General features: G+C 36.0%; 1 protein-coding gene across 4 annotated transcripts in view; it reads right to left on the bottom strand.

Annotated features, from left to right (window-relative positions):
* The window catches only part of GPR89B (G protein-coupled receptor 89B), a 46373-nt gene that overhangs the window by 3218 nt on the left and 17556 nt on the right, over nt 1-25599 (bottom strand). For all 4 annotated transcript variants that reach the window (XM_075854645.1, XM_075854646.1, XM_075854644.1 and 1 more), the window contains exons 9-14: nt 8995-9104; nt 6100-6188; nt 4714-4806; nt 4360-4455; nt 3595-3684; nt 1203-1268 (exon numbers count right to left, since the gene is read on the bottom strand). In XM_075854645.1, coding sequence (XP_075710760.1) covers nt 1203-1268; nt 3595-3684; nt 4360-4455; nt 4714-4806; nt 6100-6188; nt 8995-9104 — 544 coding nt within the window. The remainder of the gene's footprint in view (nt 1-1202; nt 1269-3594; nt 3685-4359; nt 4456-4713; nt 4807-6099; nt 6189-8994; nt 9105-25599) is intronic.

The following is a 25599-nucleotide window of genomic DNA, read 5'->3' as shown; positions in this document are numbered from 1 at the left end:
GGCTGCTAATTTGTGGTGGTCCCGGGTGTTGGTCCACAGAGATCTCATATTGATGGACAATGCTAGAGAAATTCCATCAATGATATCTCCCAGAAACCCCTTTTAATAGGACATTAGGAATATAAACCTTTTCGGTAATCTTCTCCAGATTTCTGAGCGCTCCACACTTGTGGTTATAGTAAATAATTAACATAGACTTTGCTGATTACACAGACAAAGTACATGACATGGTGGAGCTGAGCGGCGGAGCATACGACGGGTATTACAGACTTCCAGTATAAATATTCCCTAATACATTATTATTATATGAACCTCTCCGTTAAAGTAAATGTTCATCTATTAACACCATTATAATTTTAGGTCCACCATTCTATGCTGACTCGTTACACTTTTAGGCCGAGTTCACACTTTGCGTAAATACTGCAGTTTTTCAGCTGGAAGTCCCTGCGGCCACCAGGACGGATACGTAGTGTACTTTTACGCAGCGTATCCGACCCGCGAGAACGTTGCCTTATAGTGGTTGGAGGTCCAAATCCCTTGCAAATTCCATGGTGTTGAATGGTAAAATTCAAGCTGCCTGCAGCCGCCACTAGAGGGAGCTCACTGCATACTGTCATATGATCGCAATCAATGTATAAACAGTATACAGTCAGCTCCCTCTAGTGGTGGCTGCATGTAGCCAGAATTTTATTATTAAAAAATATGACCATAAAGCGGGTTTGGAGCTTTGTATCATAAAACTGCTATAAAGATAGATTAGGAAATTAATCATCACAGACTTTGGTACCTATGTAGATTATGTATATGAAGCTTAAAGGGGTATTCCCAGAATTGACACAGGATAGGTAATAAGTGTCTGACCACTGGGGCCCCCGCCAATGGGACTCCCACCGATCACTAAAACGGGGGTCCCGAAACTCCTGCACGACCGCAGTAAGGAGACACTGAATGGAGCGGCGGTCGAGCAGGTGTTGTGCCGCTCCATTCAACATCTATAGGACTAACGGAAAAGGCTGTACTCGGCTTTCTCCGTCTATTTATCATGTGACGAGTATTAAGATAGTGCGGAAAAAAAAACAAGGAGAAACAATGTAGTTACTGCCCTATGTGTAAAAATAACCCAATTTCCAATCAAAATTGCTATCTGGGAAGATACAATACCCTATACAGCCACTAGGTGGAGTAAAGAGCAGTCTACTCACCATGATCTGCGCTAAGAGAAGAACGATCACATTGGAAGATTTGCTGCTGGAGATGGCATAAAAGAACTAAAAAATAAATGATCACATTAATAATCACAATATTTCTTTAGAAAAATCTAAAATATATGAAAATGCGTGCTAATTATTCAGATGGCAATGACTGAATCAACTATCGCCCCATTATTATTTATATTATAGTCATTACCTTCCAGGGCGATGCACACATAAAATACAGAGGGGTGTAAATACATAACATGAGATGATAAAAGCAGCAATACAATAAACATGAGCTTACTGAGTGACACACTGGTACTGAGGAGAGAGGACCCCGCCCCCGAGGGACTACAATCATCAGGGAAAGGGGAAGAGACAGGCGGTGAGGGAAGTGAGCAGTGGCAGCCGGGTTATTATAGGGTGTACATTTTTCTGAAAATGTTTTTTTTAGGTTGCTTATGAAGGTTTAGATGGTGGGAGAGAGTCTGATGTGTTGGGGTAGCAGGTTCCAGAATTTGGGGGCAGCACGGGAGAAATCTTACAGGCGATAAAGTGACGGGTAGAGAAGAGGAGAGCAAAGAAGAAGGTCTTGTGAGGACCGGAGATTAGATGAGGGGAGATAGTGGGAGATTAGGGTAGTGATGTATAGAGGGGACAAGTTGTGAACTACAGATTACGTGTGGGAAGCATCTCCAAAATGTTGGGTCTTGTGGGGTGTTCCTGGTCTTGCGGCGTGCTCCTGGACTTGCGGCGTGCTCCTGGACTTGCGGCGTGCTCCTGGACTTGCGGCGTGCTCCTGGACTTGCGGCGTGCTCCTGGACTTGCGGCGTGCTCCTGGACTTGCGGCGTGCTCCTGGACTTGCGGCGTGCTCCTGGACTTGCGGCGTGCTCCTGGACTTGCGGCGTGCTCCTGGACTTGCGGCGTGCTCCTGGACTTGCGGCGTGCTCCTGGACTTGCGGCGTGCTCCTGGACTTGCGGCGTGCTCCTGGACTTGCGGCGTGCTCCTGGACTTGCGGCGTGCTCCTGGACTTGCGGCGTGCTCCTGGACTTGCGGCGTGCTCCTGGACTTGCGGCGTGCTCCTGGACTTGCGGCGTGCTCCTGGACTTGCGGCGTGCTCCTGGACTTGCGGCGTGCTCCTGGACTTGCGGCGTGCTCCTGGACTTGCGGCGTGCTCCTGGACTTGCGGCGTGCTCCTGGACTTGCGGCGTGCTCCTGGACTTGCGGCGTGCTCCTGGACTTGCGGCGTGCTCCTGGACTTGCGGCGTGCTCCTGGACTTGCGGCGTGCTCCTGGACTTGCGGCGTGCTCCTGGACTTGCGGCGTGCTCCTGGACTTGCGGCGTGCTCCTGGACTTGCGGCGTGCTCCTGGACTTGCGGCGTGCTCCTGGACTTGCGGCGTGCTCCTGGACTTGCGGCGTGCTCCTGGACTTGCGGCGTGCTCCTGGACTTGCGGGGTGTTCCTGGACTTGTGGGGTGTTCCCGGTATACAGTGCTTAGTAACTACCAAAAGTGGTCCAAGGAAGGACGACCGGTGAACTGCCGACAGGTTCATGGGTGATCAGGCCTCCACGTTCCATTGCTCCTTGCTTCAGTTCTAATGCTCACGTGCCCATTGTAGGAGCTTTCGGTGGTGGACAGGGGTCACTCTGACCGATCTGCAGCTACACAGCAAGCTGCAATGCTCTGCGTGTCCTGACACCTTTCTATCATAGCCAGCAGTAACGTTTTCAGTAATTTGTGCTGCAGTAGATCTTTCACCGGTCGTCTTTCCTTGGTAAATACTAACCACTACATATCGGGAACACCCCACAAGACCGGGAACACCCCACGAGACCGGGAACACCCCACAAGATCGGGAACACCCCACAAGACAGGGAACACCCCACAAGACCGGGAACACCCCACAAGACCGGGAACACCACACAAGACCGGGAACACCACACAAGACCGGGAACACCCCACAAGACAGGGAACACCCTACAAGACCATGAACACCCTACAAGACCATGAACACCCCACAAGACCATGAACACCCCACAAGACCGGGAACACCCCACAAGACCGGGAACACCCCACAAGACTGTACGTTTTGGAGATTCTCTGAACCAGTTGTCGACACATCACAATTTGGTCCTTGCCAGTCGCTCAGGCACGTACATTTTTCCTGCTTCCAACATCAACTTCAAGATCTGACTGATCACTTGCTGACGAATATCTCCCACCACTTGTCAGACGCCATTGTAACCAGACTAACATAAAACCACTGACAGGTGAAGTGAATAACACTGAACGGTGTAAGAGTCTCACTGACGTCTCAGTAGGCCGGGCTGAGATGTGGCCTTGGGTCTTGTATGGCATATAACGCTGTCCACATGACAGTCCACACAAGCAGTTTACCTTTGTGAGAGTGATGAGTAGTCCTCTGATGGAAGTGACGATGATGATCCCCACTAGAATGAAGGATATGTGCTGGGACCAGAACTTGACCTGAGCAGAAATGAAAGACATGTAAAGCGGACTCTATAAGCAGAGCAGGTATCAGAGATAATATATGCGCATAATATTATACAACACATGCGGACGACGCTCGGTCTGTTCACCAATTTTGCTAATGGGGTATCCGAGGACCCCGACATCTGCTGGAACTACACTACAATGTTTGAGCAGGTATAGTCTCCTTTCAATTAACTTTATTTATATAATAAAAAAAAAACGGTTCACCCATAAAATAAATTAATATGAAAGGACCAATGTCATAATATATCCTTATAGCCGTCGGAGCTCTGTTTTTCAGATACAGAGCTAATGATCCCCTGCGTAGACAGAGTTAAAACAATAATATTCTGGTTCCCTGCAGTCACCACTAGGTGGCGCTAAATAAAGACAAATGTATACAGTCTCAGTAAAATCCCCCTAGTGGTGACTGCAGGTAGTCAGAACTTATTTAAAGAAGCACTCAACTTTTTTTTTTTATTGCACCCTACATTTGTACATTGGTGTTTCAGTGGGGTGCTGTGTGCAGAAATACTTACCGATCCCCGCATCTTATCGTTTTTCGGGTCCTATAATAGAGCTTTCACACATTTCTATAGGATTTCTGTATAAATCAGAGTCCCCTCCATAGGAGCACGCATATAGTAATATTTAGAAGCACATCCTTACATCAAACTGTATGCCCAGGTAATTCACTGTGATCTCGATTCCTCTAGTCACCGGGTCCGTCTTTCCAACTCGATCAAAGACGATGTTGATTGTGGCCTGGAAATAATGTGGGTGGGGGGTAATGATCAATGGAGTCTAGTACAGGGCCTGAGGGGGCGGAGCATGACACAGGGGTTCTCTCTTTTGGTGTACTTTGAATTTGTGTCATGCTCCGCCCCCTCAGCCCCTGCACTAAGAATAACACATAGTACGAGTTTTGCCCGGAGTGTTCCGTTAATTTTGGAATGGGTCCTGAGAAGTGCACAGGAACAAAAGACAGTATATATTTTACCAAATTAGTACAATTTATCTTACCATAAAAATTTTCCACACGCAGTATATGGAGAAGAAGTAGCCCAAGAAATTGAAGTATTTGCCCTGGAAGGTTTTAGAGTATTCAATCCGCTCCTGCAGTGGAGAGAACATATATAAAACATACAGAGCGTCAGTGCAGGAGATGATCGGGAACGTGTGTCTGCTTGTCCTAATAATGCATTGCTCATCTCTTCTCCAATCACAACCAAAGCTGCATTCAAATTCCTATTTAAATCGCGGGAGAAAAATGTTTACCGCTAAACCCATTAATATGCGCGCACAAAACATGTAAAAAAAAAACCCTGCGGAAGATGCATCAAAAATGCCCGTATTTTAAAAAGCGCTTCACAAGAAACGCTAGCGTAAGTTTACACGTCAGGTTTATCTTATGAAGCGCTTTTTAAAATACAGGCGTTTTTTTTACCTGTTTTTTTTTTTTTTTTCATGTTTTGTGCACGCTTTTTAGGAGTGTTTTGGTGAGTAATTAGGACTCCCATTTACTATGGGAAAATTTGGTGCATTTTCAGCGCGTTTTACTCGTCAAAGAATCGACCTGATGCTTTTATTTTTTTTACATGACAAATTTTTTAAATGCGCTTGCATACAAAAAACGCTTTGTATGTACTAACTACGCGCTTTCCCATTGATTTGAATAGGAAGCTTAATCAAGTGTTTTTTGACACGCATTTCGGCACGTAAGACGCGCCAAAATACTCATCAAATACACACTGTGTGAACAGAGTCTTATTATATTCTTCAAGGTGTGTTAGCTCAGATACCTAGCAAGTGCTTTTCTACTTATCTGGGTGACCGCCTTTTCAGTACATGTAGCTACATGTTCTGTCGTGGTCACAGGAAGTTATATGTATTATATGTGCTATAGAAGAGACTGTCTTTCCCAGTTACACAGGCTTAAGTTGCACCCTCCCCATTAAGGTGCAGAAACATCTAGGACATTGCAAAATAAATCCTGCTTGTTTAGGATACAAAAAAAAAAATGGAAGCAAGCAGCAAGATAGATTGTAATATAGGCCACTGCTATACAAGAGACTGCCTCTCCATGCTACACAGACTTGTTTTATGTCCCTACCATTGAGGCAGCAGAAGACAAGGAGTAAAGGGACAGGAGAGAGACAGGTAAGGCACCTCTGCCATCAGTCCTTAAAGGGAATGTCTCCGACCCTTGGTAGATAGGTGGTGGTCTCACTACTGGTAGTCACTGATCGGCTGTGTTGGCTAGGAGCTGTCATGTTTTGACTTGCCTTCCATTGTTGCCCAATGGGCCACCTTTCCGCCCTCTAGTATCGAGAGGTAAACACCGCCCCGAAAGGGAGATACACAATAGCAGATCATAGAGTGGATTACCTTTTATAGACAAGACCTTACCTTGGTGGCGTGAAGGTCCGCCGTCTCCAGAAACAGCTGACGACTCAATTCTTCCAGAGCATCCACCTCCTGCTGGATCTGAGACAGGTCTGATAGGGGTGAAGGAAGCACCGTGACAGCTGACCGCTCCCCATTCCCATAACCCAGTCACTAGATCTATGCTTTACAATATATATATATATAAATATACCGCTTCATCTATGAATGTCGTCACCTTTGGAAACGCTTTAAGGGGGTTCTCTGCTGTGGAAAATTCAGACTTGTTAGAAGTGTTTCTTGAGAATAAATAGATCACAAGTGTCTTCCTGCTGGAACCTCCAGCGATCAGCTGTAATCTGTAGGGAAGTGTTTAATTTTCCTGCAGCGCCACCACAGGAGAAATTAAGCATTACACAGTGTCCATTCATATCAATAAGTTGTCTGTGTAATGCAGGACAGGACAGGTCCTCCGGAGCAAGAGACGCTCTTTGTAACCACTCTGTTTTGTCTACATTAGGCAGCTAATCATAGAGACACTGGAGCAGCAGGGAGTGATGGGAGATGTTAATAGGAAAGAAACAGAATGCTGAATACAGCTCTGGAGGTGACCGGACTATATTGCATGCTATAACTCAAGATCAGTTAAAAGCAAATTTCCTTCCGTGTTATTTAAAGAGGCTCTGTCACCACATTATAAGTGCCCTGTCTCCTACATAAGCTGATCGGCGCTGTAATGTAGGGGACAACAGTGCTTTTTATTTTAAAAAAAACGATCTATTTTTATCACTTTATTAGCGTTTTTAGATTTATGCTAATGAGTTGCTTAATGCCCAAGTGGGCGTATTTTTACTTTAGATCAAGTGGGCGTTGTATAGGGGAGTGTATGACGATGACCAATCAGCGTCATGCACTCCTCTCCATTCATTTACTCAGCGCATAGGGATCCTGCTAGATCACTATGTGCTGTCTTATACTAACACATTAACAATACTGAAGTGTTTAGACAGTGAATAGACATTCCAGGGGATGTCTATTCAATCTCTGCACTTTGTTACTGTTTCTGTGGTAGTTACAGCAGAGGAAGCGTGATCTCATTGTAACCTGTAATTTACCGCGTAATCTTGCGAGATTACGCTTTGCTCTGCTGTAACTACCACAGAAACAGTAACGAAGTGCAGAGATTGTGAATAGACATCCGGTGGAATGTCTATTCACTGTCTAAACACTTCAGTATTGTTAATGTGTTAGTATAAGGCAGCACATAAGGATCTAGCAGGATCACTATGCATGGAGTAAATGAATGGAGAGGAGTGCATGAGGCTGATTGGTCAGCGTCATACACTCCCCTATACAACGCCCACTTGATCTAAAGTAAAAATACGCCCACTTGGGCATTAAGCAACTCATTAGCATAAATCTAAAATCGCTAATAAAGTGATAAAAATAGATCGTTTTTTTAATAAAAAGCATTACTCCGGAGTATAATACAGGATGTAACTCAGGATCAGTACAGGATAAGTAATGTAATGTATGTACACAGTGACTCCACCAGCAGAATAGTGAGTGCAGCTCTGGAGTATAATACATTATGTAACTCAGGATCAGTACAGGATAAGTAATGTAATGTATGTACACAGTGACTCCACCAGCAGAATAGTGAGTGCAGCTCTGGAGTATAGTACAGGATGTAACTCAGGATCAGTACAGGATAAGTAATGTAATGTATGTACACAGTGACTCCACCAGCAGAATAGTGAGTGCAGCTCTGGAGTATAATACAGGATGTAACTCAGGATCAGTACAGGATAAGTAATGTAATGTATGTACACAGTGACTCCACCAGCAGAATAGTGAGTGCAGCTCTGGAGTATAATACAGGATGTAACTCAGGATCAGTACAGGATAAGTAATGTAATGTATGTACACAGTGACTCCACCAGCAGAATAGTGAGTGCAGCTCTGGAGTATAATACAGGCTGTAACTCAGGATCAGTACTAGATAAGTAATGTAATGTATGTACACAGTGACTCCACCAGCAGAATAGTGAGTGCAGCTCTGGAGTATAATACAGGATGTAACTCAGGATCAGTACTAGATAAGTAAAGTAATATATGTACACAGTGACTCCACCAGCAGAATAGTGAGTGCAGCTCTGGAGTATAATACAGGATGTAACTCAGGATCAGTACAGGATAAGTAATGTAATGTATGTACACAGTGACTCCACCAGCAGAATAGTGAGTGCAGCTCTGGAGTATAATACAGGATGTAACTCAGGATCAGTACTAGATAAGTAATGTAATGTATGTACACAGTGACTCCACCAGCAGAATAGTGAGTGCAGCTCTGGAGTATAATACAGGATGTAACTCAGGATCAGTACTAGATAAGTAAAGTAATATATGTACACAGTGACTCCACCAGCAGAATAGTGAGTGCAGCTCTGGAGTATAATACAGGATGTAACTCAGGATCAGTACTAGATAAGTAATGTATGTATACAGTGACTCATCTTTCTTATGTATCTTATATCTGCACATTGTATTTTCTATATATAAGGCTGGCTTTCATCAGTGTCGGAGTTGACATTCAGAGCCTAAAATGCACATTCCATAAAATTTGATGGGAAAAATAGAAATACACGGATCGCTCTTTTTCCCGTCAAATCGACAAATAGAATGGCATAACCCAGTGGACACCATTTTAAGTCAATGAGGTCCTTTAAGTCAATGAGGTCCTTTAAGTCAATGAGGTCCGTCGGGCACCGGTGGTATCTGTCGTATGGCGGATTCGGTAAAGAGTTGTGGATTCAGATATGAACGGGAGCCACAACACAGGTATGGACGTAGCCTGAACTGTGACCGTACGCTAAGGTGGACATTCCCTTTAAGTTTCTCAAAGATGACAAAAGATACTTTCACTGCCTGGAGCTGATGATGTCACGCTCTTGATCATCCCCCAGAATCCACTGGGTCGGTTGTGCACTTCTCCTCGCTGGAACATATTCCTCCGGACCATGGCTATCCTGCAGGTAGAACAATATCATTAATAGCTAGGAGATTAAATATTTGACTATATAATCCCCTGCTCTATTAATGGGACGTTCCCACTTGTAAAAGAAGGGGAATTGTTATTTAAGAAATTATTTAATATAGGACTGAAGGCATTATCCAATATTCTTACTCCATGAGCTAAATTTGTAACTACAGTCATCTCCGCTTAATTAGTTAAAAACACTTTGGGGGGGGGGGGGGGGGATATATCAAAACTAGTGCAAAGGAAAAGTGTAGCAGTTGCCCATAACAACCAATCAGGTTGCTGGTTTCATTTTCTGAAGAGCTCTTGAACAATAAGAGCTTAAAACTGATTGGTTGCTATGGGCAACTGCTCCAGCAAATGTTCAATTTCCCTGCAGTGCCACCACAGGGGAAATTAAGTATTACACGGCGCCCAATCATATCAATGTGTTGTCCGTGTAATACAGGACAGGACGGGTCCTCCAGAAAGAGAGACGCTCTTTGTAAGAGAAGACTGAATTATATTTATAATAAGTCATTCCATGAGAAACGGGAACTAGTAGACAGCAGCGCCGCTTGATAGACAAACATCCCTCTAATAATATTAGTGCTATCATTGTATTAAAGGAGTCGTTTACCATGGCACATATACGAGAAGGAAGTAGACGACGGTTATTAATATAAATGGTGTCAGCTGTAGATATATAAATGATTAATGTCACCAATTTATAGGGTTCAGGATGATAAGCGGAAAAAAAAACGAAATATTTTGGGCAGAAGCCACATTAATTTATAAATTTTTTCTTATCTGACCAACCAAAATGCCCCTCTCCCCCATTGAGTCGATGATACCTGCAACAACTACTATGGAAGGAACGGATGACATGACAGGGCTCTATAGGTCAGAGTAGTCACCCATCTTAAAGGGACACTCCATCTTTGACTAACATAGGATCTATAATCAGCAGATGAAAACTCCAACATCTTTGTAAAATAATATAATAATACATAATCGTCTCCACCAATTATTCAAATTATTTTTACTCTGGAAATAGATGAGGGCAAATTATCCGCCGAATTCATGTTTCGCCAACTTACATTGGCGAACCTATTCCTCATTGTATGCCATGGACCAAAAAATAAAGTGAATCGTCAAATTGATTCGCACCACCCTTATATGAAAAGTATCAATTAAATCAAAACTGGAAACTGTCAGTAAGATGCTGTTGACAGATCGGTTTTAAATTATGTGTCTCTATTTAGCAATTTCAGTGCAACATGGTGTACAGGTCTCAGTTTATTCTTATTCGGGCCAGAGTATAAAAAAAAAAGTCCCGCTCCTATTTTGAAACCATCAATAAGCTGACATTGACGGATCTGATATACTTATTTTGTACCTCTATCTATTGTGTCCTATTGTAAATGGGCAGTGGGTCTGACTAACTCATTAACACCTTAATACCCTCTACTGATAACATATAAAAATCTAATTCGGTTGCTTGGAAGTTCAAGTGTTGATGAGCATCAAGTCTTCATGTATTAAGGAGACTGGTAGTGCTAGGATTTCACACCAGCCATAGAAAAAAAAACCCTATAGAAACGCGGTAATAAGATCCATCAAAAGCTTGCCTGCTTGTTGATGGTTTCCCTGTCTCGACTTTGATGCTGCAATTGTGGATTTTTTTTTTACAACCGATTGGAAATATTTCAGTTTGCACCTGATATTGATTTCTGAAAACTACGAACATCTTTCCTATGTGGGTAGCGGAGGAGATGGTATCGTATCTATGTAGTAATGTGTAATGCTATCAAATGGTTATAAAAGGAAAGATCAGCTGGTTAATAAAAAATAAATAAATTCTGTCAGTTTTCAACTATACGGCTTTGGTCTATAACAGATGTGATTAGATATACAAGGACGGAGATAAAATGTATGCAGGTAACCTTTGCAATATACAGATAGCAAAATCTCAAATATGAGTCTCAAGGTCTCCGCTAATCCGAGTCCTGACAGACAAAAGCCGCTCACCGAGGAAAATGAGAAGTGCGGCGCCCCCTGCTGCCTCATAAACACAATGATCAAGGGATTATAGTAATTACATTCTTGTACATAGGGGCAGTATTATAGTAGTTATTGTAATGACGGGGAAGGGAGACAGACAAGTGAGCCCTAATCTAACCGCCACAGAGTCCCTGCCTACTTGCAACGACCCGTCCTAGGCGACGGGGTACAACTGGGCGACGGTCCCTACGCTCAGTAAGTGCACGACAGACAAACAGACAAGGGTACACAGAAGCTAGGGAAACGGGGCAGCTGCCCACGGAGACACCGTTGGAAACGAGAGTAGTGAACGAGCCGAGTCAAACCAGGAGTGTACGAGGTACCAAATGTAGAGCAGGAGAGTGGTCAGTAAGCCAAGGTCAATAACAAGCAGAGGATCAGTAGTTCAAGCAGCAGCAGCAGAGCCAGGAAACAAGCAGAGCAGAATCACAGGCAAAGGAGGAACAGGAAAGGCAGGTATAAATAGACAGCTAGCTACGTCTGGCCAGGCTGTGATAGGCTCTCCCACTCCTAAGCCTGCCATCCTGAGTGGGGGAAGATGGAGTCAGTCACACAAACATAGGAGCAGGTGCAAACTGATTGCCCACGGGCGTCGACACAGAAGCTGTGTCTGGCAGATCCTTTACAGTTATATTCTTGTATAAAGGGCAGTATTATAGTAGTTATATTCTTGTATATAGGGGGCAGTATTATAGTAGTTATATTCTTGTATATAGGGGCAGTATTATAGTAGTTATATTCTTGTATATAGGGGCAGTATTATAGTAGTTATATTTTTGTATATAGGGAGCAGTATTTTCTTAGTTATATTCTTGTATATAGGGGCAGTATTATAGTAGTTATATTCTTGTATATAGGGGGCAGTATTATAGTAGTTATATTCTTGTATATAGGGGGCAGTATTATAGTAGTTATATTCTTTGATATAGGGGCAGTATTATAGTAGTTATATTCTTGTATATAGGGGCAGTATTATAGTAGTTATATTCTTGTATATAGGAGTCAGTATTATAGTAGTTATATTCCTGTATATAGGGGGCAGTATTATAGTAGTTATATTCTTGTATATAGGGGGCAGTATTATAGTAGTTATATTCTTGTACATAGGGGCAGTATTATAGTAGTTATACTCTTGTATATAGGGGCAGTATTATAGTAGTTATATTCTTGTATATAGGGAGCAGTATTTTATTAGTTATATTCTTGTATATAGGGGCAGTATTATAGTAGTTATATTCTTGTATATAGGGGGCAGTATTATAGTAGTTATATTCTTGTATATAGGGGGCAGTATTATAGTAGTTATATTCTTTGATATAGGGGCAGTATTATAGTAGTTATATTCTTGTATATAGGGGCAGTATTATAGTAGTTATATTCTTGTATATAGGAGTCAGTATTATAGTAGTTATATTCTTGTATATAGGAGCAGTATTATAGTAGTTATATTCTTGTATATAGGGGGCAGTATTATAGTAGTTATATTCTTCTATATAGGAGCAGTATTATAGTAGTTATATTCTTGTATATAGGGGCAGTATTATAGTAGTTATATTCTTGTATATAGGGGGTAGTAATATAGTAGTTATATTCTTGTATATAGAGGACAGTATTATAGTAGTTATATTCTTGTATATAGGGGGCAGTATTATAGTAGTTATATTCTTGTATATAGGAGCAGTATTATAGTAGTTATATTCTTGTACATAGGGGGCAGTATTATAGTAGTTATATTCTTGTACATAGGGGGCAGTATTTTATTAGTTATATTCTGTATAAAGGGGCAGTATTATAGTAGTTATATTCTTGTATATAGGGGGTAGTAATATAGTAGTTATATTCTTGTATATAGAGGACAGTATTATAGTAGTTATATTCTTGTATATAGGGGGCAGTATTATAGTAGTTATTTTCTTGTATAAAGGGCAGTATTATAGTAGTTATATTCTTGTATATAGGAGGCAGTATTATAGTAGTTATATTCTTGTACATAGGAGCAGTATTATAGTAGTTATATTCTTGTACATAGGGGGCAGTATTTTATTAGTTATATTCTTGTATATAGGGGCAGTATTATAGTAGTTATATTCTTGTATATAGGGGGCAGTATTATAGTAGTTATATTCTTGTATATAGGGGGCAGTATTATAGTAGTTATATTCTTTGATAAAGGGGCAGTATTAAAGTAGTTATATTCTTGTATATAGGGGCAGTATTATAGTAGTTATATTCTTGTATATAGGGGGCAGTATTATAGTAGTTATATTCTTGTATATAGGAGCAGTATTATAGTAGTTATATTCTTGTATATAGGGGGCAGTATTATAGTAGTTATAATCTTGTATATAGAGGGCAGTATTATAGTAGTTATATTCTTGTATATAGGGGGCAGGATTATAGTAGTTGTATTCTTGTATATAGGGGGCAGTATTATAGTAGTTATATTCTTGTATATAGAGGGCAGTATTATAGTAGTTATATTCTTGTATATAGGGGCAGTAGTATAGTAGTTATATTCTTGTATATAGGAGCAGTATTATAGTAGTTATATTCTTGTACATTGGGGACAGTGTTATAGTAGTTATATTCTTGTATATAGGGACAGTATTATAGTAGTTATATTCTTGTATATTTGGGGCAGTATTATAGTAGTTATATTCTTGTATATAGGGGCAGTATTATAGTAGTTATATTCTTGTATATAGGAGCAGTATTATAGTAGTTATATTCTTCTATATAGGAGCAGTATTATAGTAGTTATATTCATGTATATTGGGGGCAGTATTATAGTAGTTATATTCTTGTATATAGGGGCAGTATTATAGTAGTTATATTCTTGTACATAGGGGCAGTATTATAGTAGTTATATTCTTGTACATAGGGGCAGTATTATAGTAGTTATATTCTTGTATATAGGGGGTAGTAATATAGTAGTTATATTCTTGTATATAGAGGACAGTATTATAGTAGTTATATTCTTGTATATAGGGGGCAGTATTATAGTAGTTATTTTCTTGTATAAAGGGCGGTATTATAGTAGTTATATTCTTGTATATAGAGGACAGTATTATAGTAGTTATATTCTTGTATATAGGAGGCAGTATTATAGTAGTTATATTCTTGTATATAGGGGCAGTATTATAGTAGTTATATTCTTGTATATAGGGGGCAGTATTATAGTAGTTATATTCTTGTATATAGGGGGCAGTATTATAGTAGTTATATTCTTGTATATAGGGGCAGTATTATAGTAGTTATATTCTTGTATATAGGAGTCAGTATTATAGTAGTTATATTCCTGTATATAGGGGGCAGTATTATAGTAGTTATATTCTTGTATATAGGGGGCAGTATTATAGTAGTTATATTCTTGTACATAGGGGCAGTATTATAGTAGTTATACTCTTGTATATAGGGGCAGTATTATAGTAGTTATATTCTTGTATATAGGAGAAGTATTATAGTAGTTATATTCTTGTATATAGGGGCAGTAGTATAGTACGTATATTCTTGTATATAGGAGCAGTATTATAGTAGTTATATTCTTGTACATTGGGGACAGTATTATAGTTGTTATATTCTTGTATATAGGAGCAGTATTATAGTAGTTATAATCTTGTATATTGGGGGCAGTATTATAGTAGTTATATTCTTGTATATTTGGGGCAGTATTATAGTAGTTATATTCTTGTATATAGGGGCAGTATTATAGTAGTTATATTCTTGTATATAGGGGGTAGTAATATAGTAGTTATATTCTTGTATATAGAGGACAGTATTATAGTAGTTATATTCTTGTATATAGGGGGCAGTATTATAGTAGTTATTTTCTTGTATAAAGGGCGGTATTATAGTAGTTATATTCTTGTATATAGGAGGCAGTATTATAGTAGTTATATTCTTGTATATAGGAGCAGTATTATAGTAGTTATATTCTTGTACATAGGGGGCAGTATTATAGTAGTTATATTCTTGTATATAGGGGGCAGTATTATAGTAGTTATATTCTTGTATATAGAGGGCAGTATTATAGTAGTTATATTCTTGTATATAGGGGGCAGGATTATAGTAGTTGTATTCTTGTATATAGGGGGCAGTATTATAGTAGTTATATTCTTGTATATAGAGGGCAGTATTATAGTAGTTATATTCTTGTATATAGGGGCAGTAGTATAGTAGTTATATTCTTGTATATAGGAGCAGTATTATAGTAGTTATATTCTTGTACATTGGGGACAGTGTTATAGTAGTTATATTCTTGTATATAGGGACAGTATTATAGTAGTTATATTCTTGTATATTTGGGGCAGTATTATAGTAGTTATATTCTTGTATATAGGGGCAGTATTATAGTAGTTATATTCTTGTATATAGGAGCAGTATTATAGTAGTTATATTCTTCTATATAGGAGCAGTATTATAGTAGTTATATTCATGTATATTGGGGGGCAGTATTATAGTAGTTATATTCTTGTATATAGGGGCAGTATTATAGTAGTTATATTCTTGTACATAGGGGTAGTAATATAGTAGTTATATTCTTGTATATAGAGGACAGTATTATAGTAGTTATATTCTTGTATATAGGGGGCAGTATTATAGTAGTTATTTTCTTGTATAAAGGGCGGTATTATAGTAGTTATATTCTTGTATATAGGAGGCAGTATTATAGTAGTTATATTCTTGTATATAGGGGCAGTATTATAGTAGTTATATTCTTGTATATAGGGGGCAGTATTATAGTAGTTATATTCTTTGATATAGGGGCAGTATTATAGTAGTTATATTCTTGTATATAGGGGCAGTATTATAGTAGTTATATTCTTGTATATAGGAGTCAGTATTATAGTAGTTATATTCCTGTATATAGGGGGCAGTATTATAGTAGTTATATTCTTGTATATAGGGGGCAGTATTATAGTAGTTATATTCTTGTACATAGGGGCAGTATTATAGTAGTTATACTCTTGTATATAGGGGCAGTATTATAGTAGTTATATTCTTGTATATAGGAGAAGTATAGTAGTTATATTCTTGTATATAGGGGCAGTAGTATAGTAGTTATATTCTTGTATATAGGAGCAGTATTATAGTAGTTATATTCTTGTACATTGGGGACAGTATTATAGTTGTTATATTCTTGTATATAGGAGCAGTATTTTAGTAGTTATAATCTTGTATATTGGGGGCAGTATTATAGTAGTTATATTCTTGTATATTTGGGGCAGTATTATAGTAGTTATATTCTTGTATATAGGGGCAGTATTATAGTAGTTATATTCTTGTATATAGGAGCAGTATTATAGTAGTTATATTCATGTATATTGGGGGCAGTATTATAGTAGTTATATTCTTGTATATAGGGGCAGTATTATAGTAGTTATATTCTTGTATATAGGGGGTAGTAATATAGTAGTTATATTCTTGTATATAGAGGACAGTATTATAGTAGTTATATTCTTGTATATAGGGGGCAGTATTATAGTAGTTATTTTCTTGTATAAAGGGCAGTATTATAGTAGTTATATTCTTGTATATAGGAGGCAGTATTATAGTAGTTATATTCTTGTACATAGGAGCAGTATTATAGTAGTTATATTCTTGTACATAGGGGGCAGTATTATAGTAGTTATATTCTTGTACATAGGGGGAAGTATTTTATTAGTTATATTCTTGTATATAGGGGCAGTATTGTAGTAGTTATATTCTTGTATATAGGGGGCAGTATTATAGTAGTTATATTCTTGTATATAGGGGGCAGTATTATAGTAGTTATATTCTTTGATTATAGGGGCAGTATTATAGTAGTTATATTCTTGTATATAGGGGCAGTATTATAGTAGTTATATTCTTGTATATAGGGGGCAGTATTATAGTAGTTATATTCTTGTATATAGGGGGCAGTATTATAGTAGTTATATTCTTGTATATAGAGGGCAGTATTATAGTAGTTATATTCTTGTATATAGGGGGCAGGATTATAGTAGTTGTATTCTTGTATATAGGGGGCAATATTATAGTAGTTATATTCTTGTATATAGAGGGCAGTATTATAGTAGTTATATTCTTGTATATAGGGGCAGGATTATAGTAGTTATATTCTTGTATATAGGGGACATTATTATAGTAGTTATATTCTTGTATATAGGGGGCAGTATTATAGTAGTTATATTCTTGTACATAGGGGGCAGTATTATAGTAGTTATATTCTTGTATATAGGGGGCAGTATTATAGTAGTTATATTCTTGTATATAGGGGCAGTATTATAGTAGTTATATTCTTGTATATAGGAGTCAGTATTATAGTAGTTATATTCCTGTATATAGGGGGCAGTATTATAGTAGTTATATTCTTGTATATAGGGGGCAGTATTATAGTAGTTATATTCTTGTACATAGGGGCAGTATTATAGTAGTTATACTCTTGTATATAGGGGCAGTATTATAGTAGTTATATTCTTGTATATAGGAGAAGTATTATAGTAGTTATATTCTTGTATATAGGGGCAGTAGTATAGTAGTTATATTCTTGTATATAGGAGCAGTATTATAGTAGTTATATTCTTGTATATTGGGGGCAGTATTATAGTAGTTATATTCTTGTATATTTGGGGCAGTATTATAGTAGTTATATTCTTGTATATAGGGGCAGTATTATAGTAGTTATATTCTTGTATATAGGAGCAGTATTATAGTAGTTATATTCTAGTATATAGGGGGCAGTATTATAGTAGTTATATTCTTCTATATAGGAGCAGTATTATAGTAGTTATATTCTTGTATATTGGGGGCAGTATTATAGTAGTTATATTCTTGTATATAGGGGCAGTATTATAGTAGTTATATTCTTGTACATAGGGGCAGTATTATAGTAGTTATATTCTTGTATATAGGGGCAGTATTATAGTAGTTATATTCTTGTATATAGGGGGTAGTAATATAGTAGTTATATTCTTGTATATAGAGGACAGTATTATAGTAGTTATATTCTTGTATATAGGGGGCAGTATTATAGTAGTTATTTTCTTGTATAAAGGGCGGTATTATAGTAGTTATATTCTTGTATATAGGAGCAGTATTATAGTAGTTATATTCTTGTACATAGGGGGCAGTATTATAGTAGTTATATTCTTGTATATAGGGGGCAGTATTATAGTAGTTATATTCTTGTATATAGGGGGCAGTATTATAGTAGTTATATTCTTGTATATAGGGGCAGTATTATAGTAGTTATATTCTTGTATATAGGAGCAGTATTATAGTAGTTATATTCTTGTATATAGGGGGCAGTATTATAGTAGTTATATTCTTCTATATAGGAGAAGTATTATAGTAGTTATATTCTTGTATATTGGGGGCAGTATTATAGTAGTTATATTCTTGTATATAGGGACAGTATTATAGTAGTTATATTCTTGTATATAGGGGGCAGTATTATAGTAGTTATTTTCTTGTATAAAGGGCGGTATTATAGTAGTTATATTCTTGTATATAGGAGCAGTATTATAGTAGTTATATTCTTGTACATAGGGGGCAGTATTATAGTAGTTATATTCTTGTACATAGGGGGCAGTATTTTATTAGTTATATTCTGTATATAGGGGCAGTATTATAGTAGTTATATTCTTGTATATAGGGGGTAGTAATATAGTAGTTATATTCTTGTATATAGAGGACAGTATTATAGTAGTTATATTCTTGTATATAGGGGGCAGTATTATAGTAGTTATTTTCTTGTATAAAGGGCAGTATTATAGTAGTTATATTCTTGTATATAGGAGGCAGTATTATAGTAGTTATATTCTTGTATATAGGAGCAGTATTATAGTAGTTATATTATTGTACATAGGGGGCAGTATTATAGTAGTTATATTCTTGTACATAGGGGGCAGTATTTTATTAGTTATATTCTTGTATATAGGGGCAGTATTATAGTAGTTATATTCTTGTATATAGGGGGCAGTATTATAGTAGTTATATTCTTGTATATAGGGGCAGTATTATAGTAGTTATATTCTTGTATATAGGGGCAGTATTATAGTAGTTATATTCTTGTATATAGGGGGCAGTATTATAGTAGTTATATTCTTGTATATAGGAGCAGTATTATAGTAGTTATATTCTTGTATATAGGGGGCAGTATTATAGTAGTTATATTCTTGTATATAAGAGCAGTATTATAGTAGTTATATTCCTGTATATAGTGGCAGTATTATAGTAGTTATATTCTTGTATATAGGGGCAGTATTAGAGTAGTTATATTCTTGTATATAGGGGGCAGTATTATAGTAGTTATATTCTTGTATATAGGGGCAGTATTATAGTAGTTATATTCTTGTACATAGGGGGCAGTATTATAGTAGTTATATTCTTGTATATAGGGGCAGTATAATAGTAGTTATATTCTTGTATATAGGGGGCAGTATTATAGTAGTTATATTCTTGTATATAGAGGGCAGTATTACAGTAGTTATATTCTTGTATATAGAGAGCAGTATTATAGTAGTTCTATTCTTGTATATAGGGATTGGGGAAGTATTATAGTAGTTTTATTCCTGTATATAGGGAGCAGTATTATAGTAGTTATATTCTTGTATATAGGGGCAGTATTATAGTAGTTATATTCTTGTATATAGGGGACAGTATTATAGTACTTATATTCTTGTATATAGGGGGCAGTATTACAGTAGTTATATTCTTGTATATAGAGAGCAGTATTATAGTCGTTATATTCTTGTGTATAGGAGCAGTGTTATAGTAGTTATATTCTTGTATATAGAGAGCAGTATTATAGTAGTTATATTCTTGTATATAGGAGCAGTATTATAGTAGTTATATTCTTGTGTATAGGAGCAGTGTTATAGTAGTTATATTCTTGTATATAGGGGGCAGTATTATAGTAGTTATATTCTTGTATATAGGGGGCAGTATTATAGTAGTTATATTCTTGTATATAGGGGCAGTATCATAGTAGGTATATTCTTGTATATAGGGGGCAGTATTATAGTACTTATATTCTTGTATATAGGGGCAGTATTATAGTAGTTATATTCTTGTATATAGGAGCAGTATTCTTGTATATAGGGGGCAGTATTATAGTAGTTATATTCTTGTATATAGGGGGCAGTATTATAGTAGTTATATTCTTGTATATAGGGGGCAGTATTATAGTTGTTATATTCTTGTATATAGGGGGCAGTATTATAGTAGTTATATTCTTGTATATAGGGGGCAGTATTATAGTAGTTATATTCTTGTATATAGGGACAGTATCATAGTAGTTATATTCTTGTATATAGGGGGCAGTATTATAGTAGTTATATTCTTGTATATAGGGGCAGTATTATAGTAGTTATATTCTTGTATATAGGAGCAGTATTCTTGTATATAGGGGGCAGTATTATAGTAGTTATATTCTTGTATATAGGGGGCAGTATTATAGTAGTTATATTCTTGTATATAGGGGGCAGTATTATAGTTGTTATATTCTTGTATATAGGGGGCAGTATTATAGTAGTTATAGTCTTGTATATAGGGGCAGTATTATAGTAGTTATATTCTTGTATATAGGGACAGTATTATAGTAGTTATATTCTTGTATACAGAGGGCAGTATTATATTAGTTATATTCTTGTATATAGAGGGCAGTATTATAGTAGTTATATTCTTGTATATAGGGGCAGTATTATAGCAGTTATAGTCTTGTATATAGGGGCAGTATTATAGTAGTTATATTCTTGTATATAGGAGCAGTATTATAGTAGTTACATTCTTGTATATTGGCTGTATTATAGTAGTTATATTCTTGTATATTGGCTGTATTATAGTAGTTATATTCTTGTATATAGGGGGCAGTATTATAGTAGTTATATTCTTGTATATTGGCTGTATTATAGTAGTTATATTCTTGTATATAGGGGCAGTATTATAGCAGTTATAGTCTTGTATATAGGGGCAGTATTATAGTAGTTATATTCTTGTATATAGGGGCAGTATTATAGTAGTTATATTCTTGTATATAGGGGCAGTATTATAGTAGTTATATTCTTGTATATAGGGGGCAGTATTATAGTAGTTATATTCTTGTATATTGGCTGTATTATAGTAGTTATAGTCTTGTATATGGGGGGCAGTATTATAGTAGTTATATTCTTGTATATAGGGGCAGTATTATAGTAGTTATATTCTTGTACATAGGGGGCAGTATTATAGTAGTTATATTCTTGTACATAGGGGGCAGTATTTTATTAGTTATATTCTGTATATAGGGGCAGTATTATAGTAGTTATATTCTTGTATATAGGGGGTAGTAATATAGTAGTTATATTCTTGTATATAGAGGACAGTATTATAGTAGTTATATTCTTGTATATAGGGGGCAGTATTATAGTAGTTATTTTCTTGTATAAAGGGCAGTATTATAGTAGTTATATTCTTGTATATAGGAGGCAGTATTATAGTAGTTATATTCTTGTACATAGGAGCAGTATTATAGTAGTTATATTCTTGTACATAGGGGGCAGTATTATAGTAGTTATATTCTTGTACATAGGGGGAAGTATTTTATTAGTTATATTCTTGTATATAGGGGCAGTATTGTAGTAGTTATATTCTTGTATATAGGGGCAGTATTATAGTAGTTATATTCTTGTATATAGGGGGCAGTATTATAGTAGTTATATTCTTGTATATAGGGGGCAGTATTATAGTAGTTATATTCTTGTATATAGAGGGCAGTATTATAGTAGTTATATTCTTGTATATAGGGGGCAGGATTATAGTAGTTGTATTCTTGTATATAGGGGGCAATATTATAGTAGTTATATTCTTGTATATAGAGGGCAGTATTATAGTAGTTATATTCTTGTATATAGGGGCAGGATTATAGTAGTTATATTCTTGTATATAGGGGACATTATTATAGTAGTTATATTCTTGTATATAGGGGGCAGTATTATAGTAGTTATATTCTTGTACATAGGGGGCAGTATTATAGTAGTTATATTCTTGTATATAGGGGGCAGTATTATAGTAGTTATATTCTTGTATATAGGGGGCAGTATTATAGTAGTTATATTCTTTGATATAGGGGCAGTATTATAGTAGTTATATTCTTGTATATAGGGGCAGTATTATAGTAGTTATATTCTTGTATATAGGAGTCAGTATTATAGTAGTTATATTCCTGTATATAGGGGGCAGTATTATAGTAGTTATATTCTTGTATATAGGGGGCAGTATTATAGTAGTTATATTCTTGTACATAGGGGCAGTATTATAGTAGTTATACTCTTGTATATAGGGGCAGTATTATAGTAGTTATATTCTTGTATATAGGAGAAGTATTATAGTAGTTATATTCTTGTATATAGGGGCAGTAGTATAGTAGTTATATTCTTGTATATAGGAGCAGTATTATAGTAGTTATATTCTTGTACATTGGGGACAGTATTATAGTTGTTATATTCTTGTATATAGGAGCAGTATTATAGTAGTTATAATCTTGTATATTGGGGGCAGTATTATAGTAGTTATATTCTTGTATATTTGGGGCAGTATTATAGTAGTTATATTCTTGTATATAGGGGCAGTATTATAGTAGTTATATTCTTGTATATAGGGGGCAGTATTATAGTAGTTATATTCTTCTATATAGGAGCAGTATTATAGTAGTTATATTCTTGTATATTGGGGGCAGTATTATAGTAGTTATATTCTTGTATATAGGGGCAGTATTATAGTAGTTATATTCTTGTACATAGGGGCAGTATTATAGTAGTTATATTCTTGTATATAGGGGGTAGTAATATAGTAGTTATATTCTTGTATATAAAGGACAGTATTATAGTAGTTATATTCTTGTATATAGGGGGCAGTATTATAGTAGTTATTTTCTTGTATAAAGGGCGGTATTATAGTAGTTATATTCTTGTATATAGGAGCAGTATTATAGTAGTTATATTCTTGTACATAGGGGGCAGTATTATAGTAGTTATATTCTTGTATATAAGGGGGCAGTATTATAGTAGTTATATTCTTGTATATAGGGGGCAGTATTATAGTAGTTATATTCTTGTATATAGGGGCAGTATTATAGTAGTTATATTCTTGTATATAGGAGCAGTATTATAGTAGTTATATTCTTGTATATAGGGGGCAGTATTATAGTAGTTATATTCTTCTATATAGGAGCAGTATTATAGTAGTTATATTCTTGTATATTGGGGGCAGTATTATAGTAGTTATATTCTTGTATATAGGGACAGTATTATAGTAGTTATATTCTTGTATATAGGGGGCAGTATTATAGTAGTTATTTTCTTGTATAAAGGGCGGTATTATAGTAGTTATATTCTTGTATATAGGAGCAGTATTATAGTAGTTATATTCTTGTACATAGGGGGCAGTATTATAGTAGTTATATTCTTGTACATAGGGGGCAGTATTTTATTAGTTATATTCTGTATATAGGGGCAGTATTATAGTAGTTATATTCTTGTATATAGGGGGTAGTAATATAGTAGTTATATTCTTGTATATAGAGGACAGTATTATAGTAGTTATATTCTTGTATATAGGGGGCAGTATTATAGTAGTTATTTTCTTGTATAAAGGGCAGTATTATAGTAGTTATATTCTTGTATATAGGAGGCAGTATTATAGTAGTTATATTCTTGTACATAGGAGCAGTATTATAGTAGTTATATTCTTGTACATAGGGGGCAGTATTATAGTAGTTATATTCTTGTACATAGGGGGAAGTATTTTATTAGTTATATTCTTGTATATAGGGGCAGTATTGTAGTAGTTATATTCTTGTATATAGGGGGCAGTATTATAGTAGTTATATTCTTGTACATAGGGGGCAGTATTATAGTAGTTATATTCTTGTATATAAGGGGGCAGTATTATAGTAGTTATTTTCTTGTATAAAGGGCAGTATTATAGTAGTTATATTCTTGTATATAGGAGCAGTATTATAGTAGTTATATTCTTGTATATAGGGGGCAGGATTATAGTAGTTGTATTCTTGTATATAGGGGGCAATATTATAGTAGTTATATTCTTGTATATAGAGGGCAGTATTATAGTAGTTATATTCTTGTATATAGGGGCAGGATTATAGTAGTTATATTCTTGTATATAGGGGACATTATTATAGTAGTTATATTCTTGTATATAGGGGGCAGTATTATAATAGTTATATTCTTGTATATAGGAGGCAGTATTATAGTAGTTATATTCTTGTATATAGGAGCAGTATTATAGTAGTTATATTATTGTACATAGGGGGCAGTATTTTATTAGTTATATTCTTGTATATAGGAGCAGTATTATAGTAGTTATATTCTCGTGTATAGGAGCAGTGTTATAGTAGATATATTCTTGTATATAGGGGGAGTATTATAGTAGATATATTCTTGTATATTGGGGCAGTATTATAGTAGTTTTATTCCTGTATATAGGGAGCAGTATTATAGTAGTTATATTCTTGTATATAGGGGCAGTATTATAGTAGTTATATTCTTGTATATAGGGGACAGTATTATAGTACTTATATTCTTGTATATAGGGGGCAGTATTACAGTAGTTATATTCTTGTATATAGAGAGCAGTATTATAGTCGTTATATTCTTGTGTATAGGAGCAGTGTTATAGTAGTTATATTCTTGTATATAGAGAGCAGTATTATAGTAGTTATATTCTTGTATATAGGAGCAGTATTATAGTAGTTATATTCTTGTGTATAGGAGCAGTGTTATAGTAGTTATATTCTTGTATATAGGGGGCAGTATTATAGTAGTTACATTCTTGTATATAGGGGGCAGTATTATAGTAGTTATATTCTTGTATATAGGGGCAGTATCATAGTAGTTATATTCTTGTATATAGGGGGCAGTATTATAGTACTTATATTCTTGTATATAGGGGCAGTATTATAGTAGTTATATTCTTGTATATAGGAGCAGTATTCTTGTATATAGGGGGCAGTATTATAGTAGTTATATTCTTGTATATAGGGGGCAGTATTATAGTAGTTATATTCTTGCATATAGGGGGCAGTATTATAGTTGTTATATTCTTGTATATAGGGGGCAGTATTATAGTAGTTATATTCTTGTATATAGGGGGCAGTATTATAGTAGTTATATTCTTGTATATAGGGGCAGTATCATAGTAGTTATATTCTTGTATATAGGGGGCAGTATTATAGTAGTTATATTCTTGTATATAGGGGCAGTATTATAGTAGTTATATTCTTGTATATAGGAGCAGTATTCTTGTATATAGGGGGCAGTATTATAGTAGTTATATTCTTGTATATAGGGGGCAGTATTATAGTAGTTATATTCTTGTATATAGGGGGCAGTATTATAGTTGTTATATTCTTGTATATAGGGGGCAGTATTATAGTAGTTATATTCTTGTATATAGGGGCA

This window comes from Rhinoderma darwinii, chromosome 2 (assembly GCF_050947455.1).
Source record: "Rhinoderma darwinii isolate aRhiDar2 chromosome 2, aRhiDar2.hap1, whole genome shotgun sequence".
NCBI classification, from domain to species: Eukaryota; Metazoa; Chordata; class Amphibia; order Anura; family Rhinodermatidae; genus Rhinoderma; species Rhinoderma darwinii.
The sequence above is the reverse complement of the archived record's forward strand: the minus strand, read 5'-3'. Positions and strand labels throughout refer to the sequence as shown.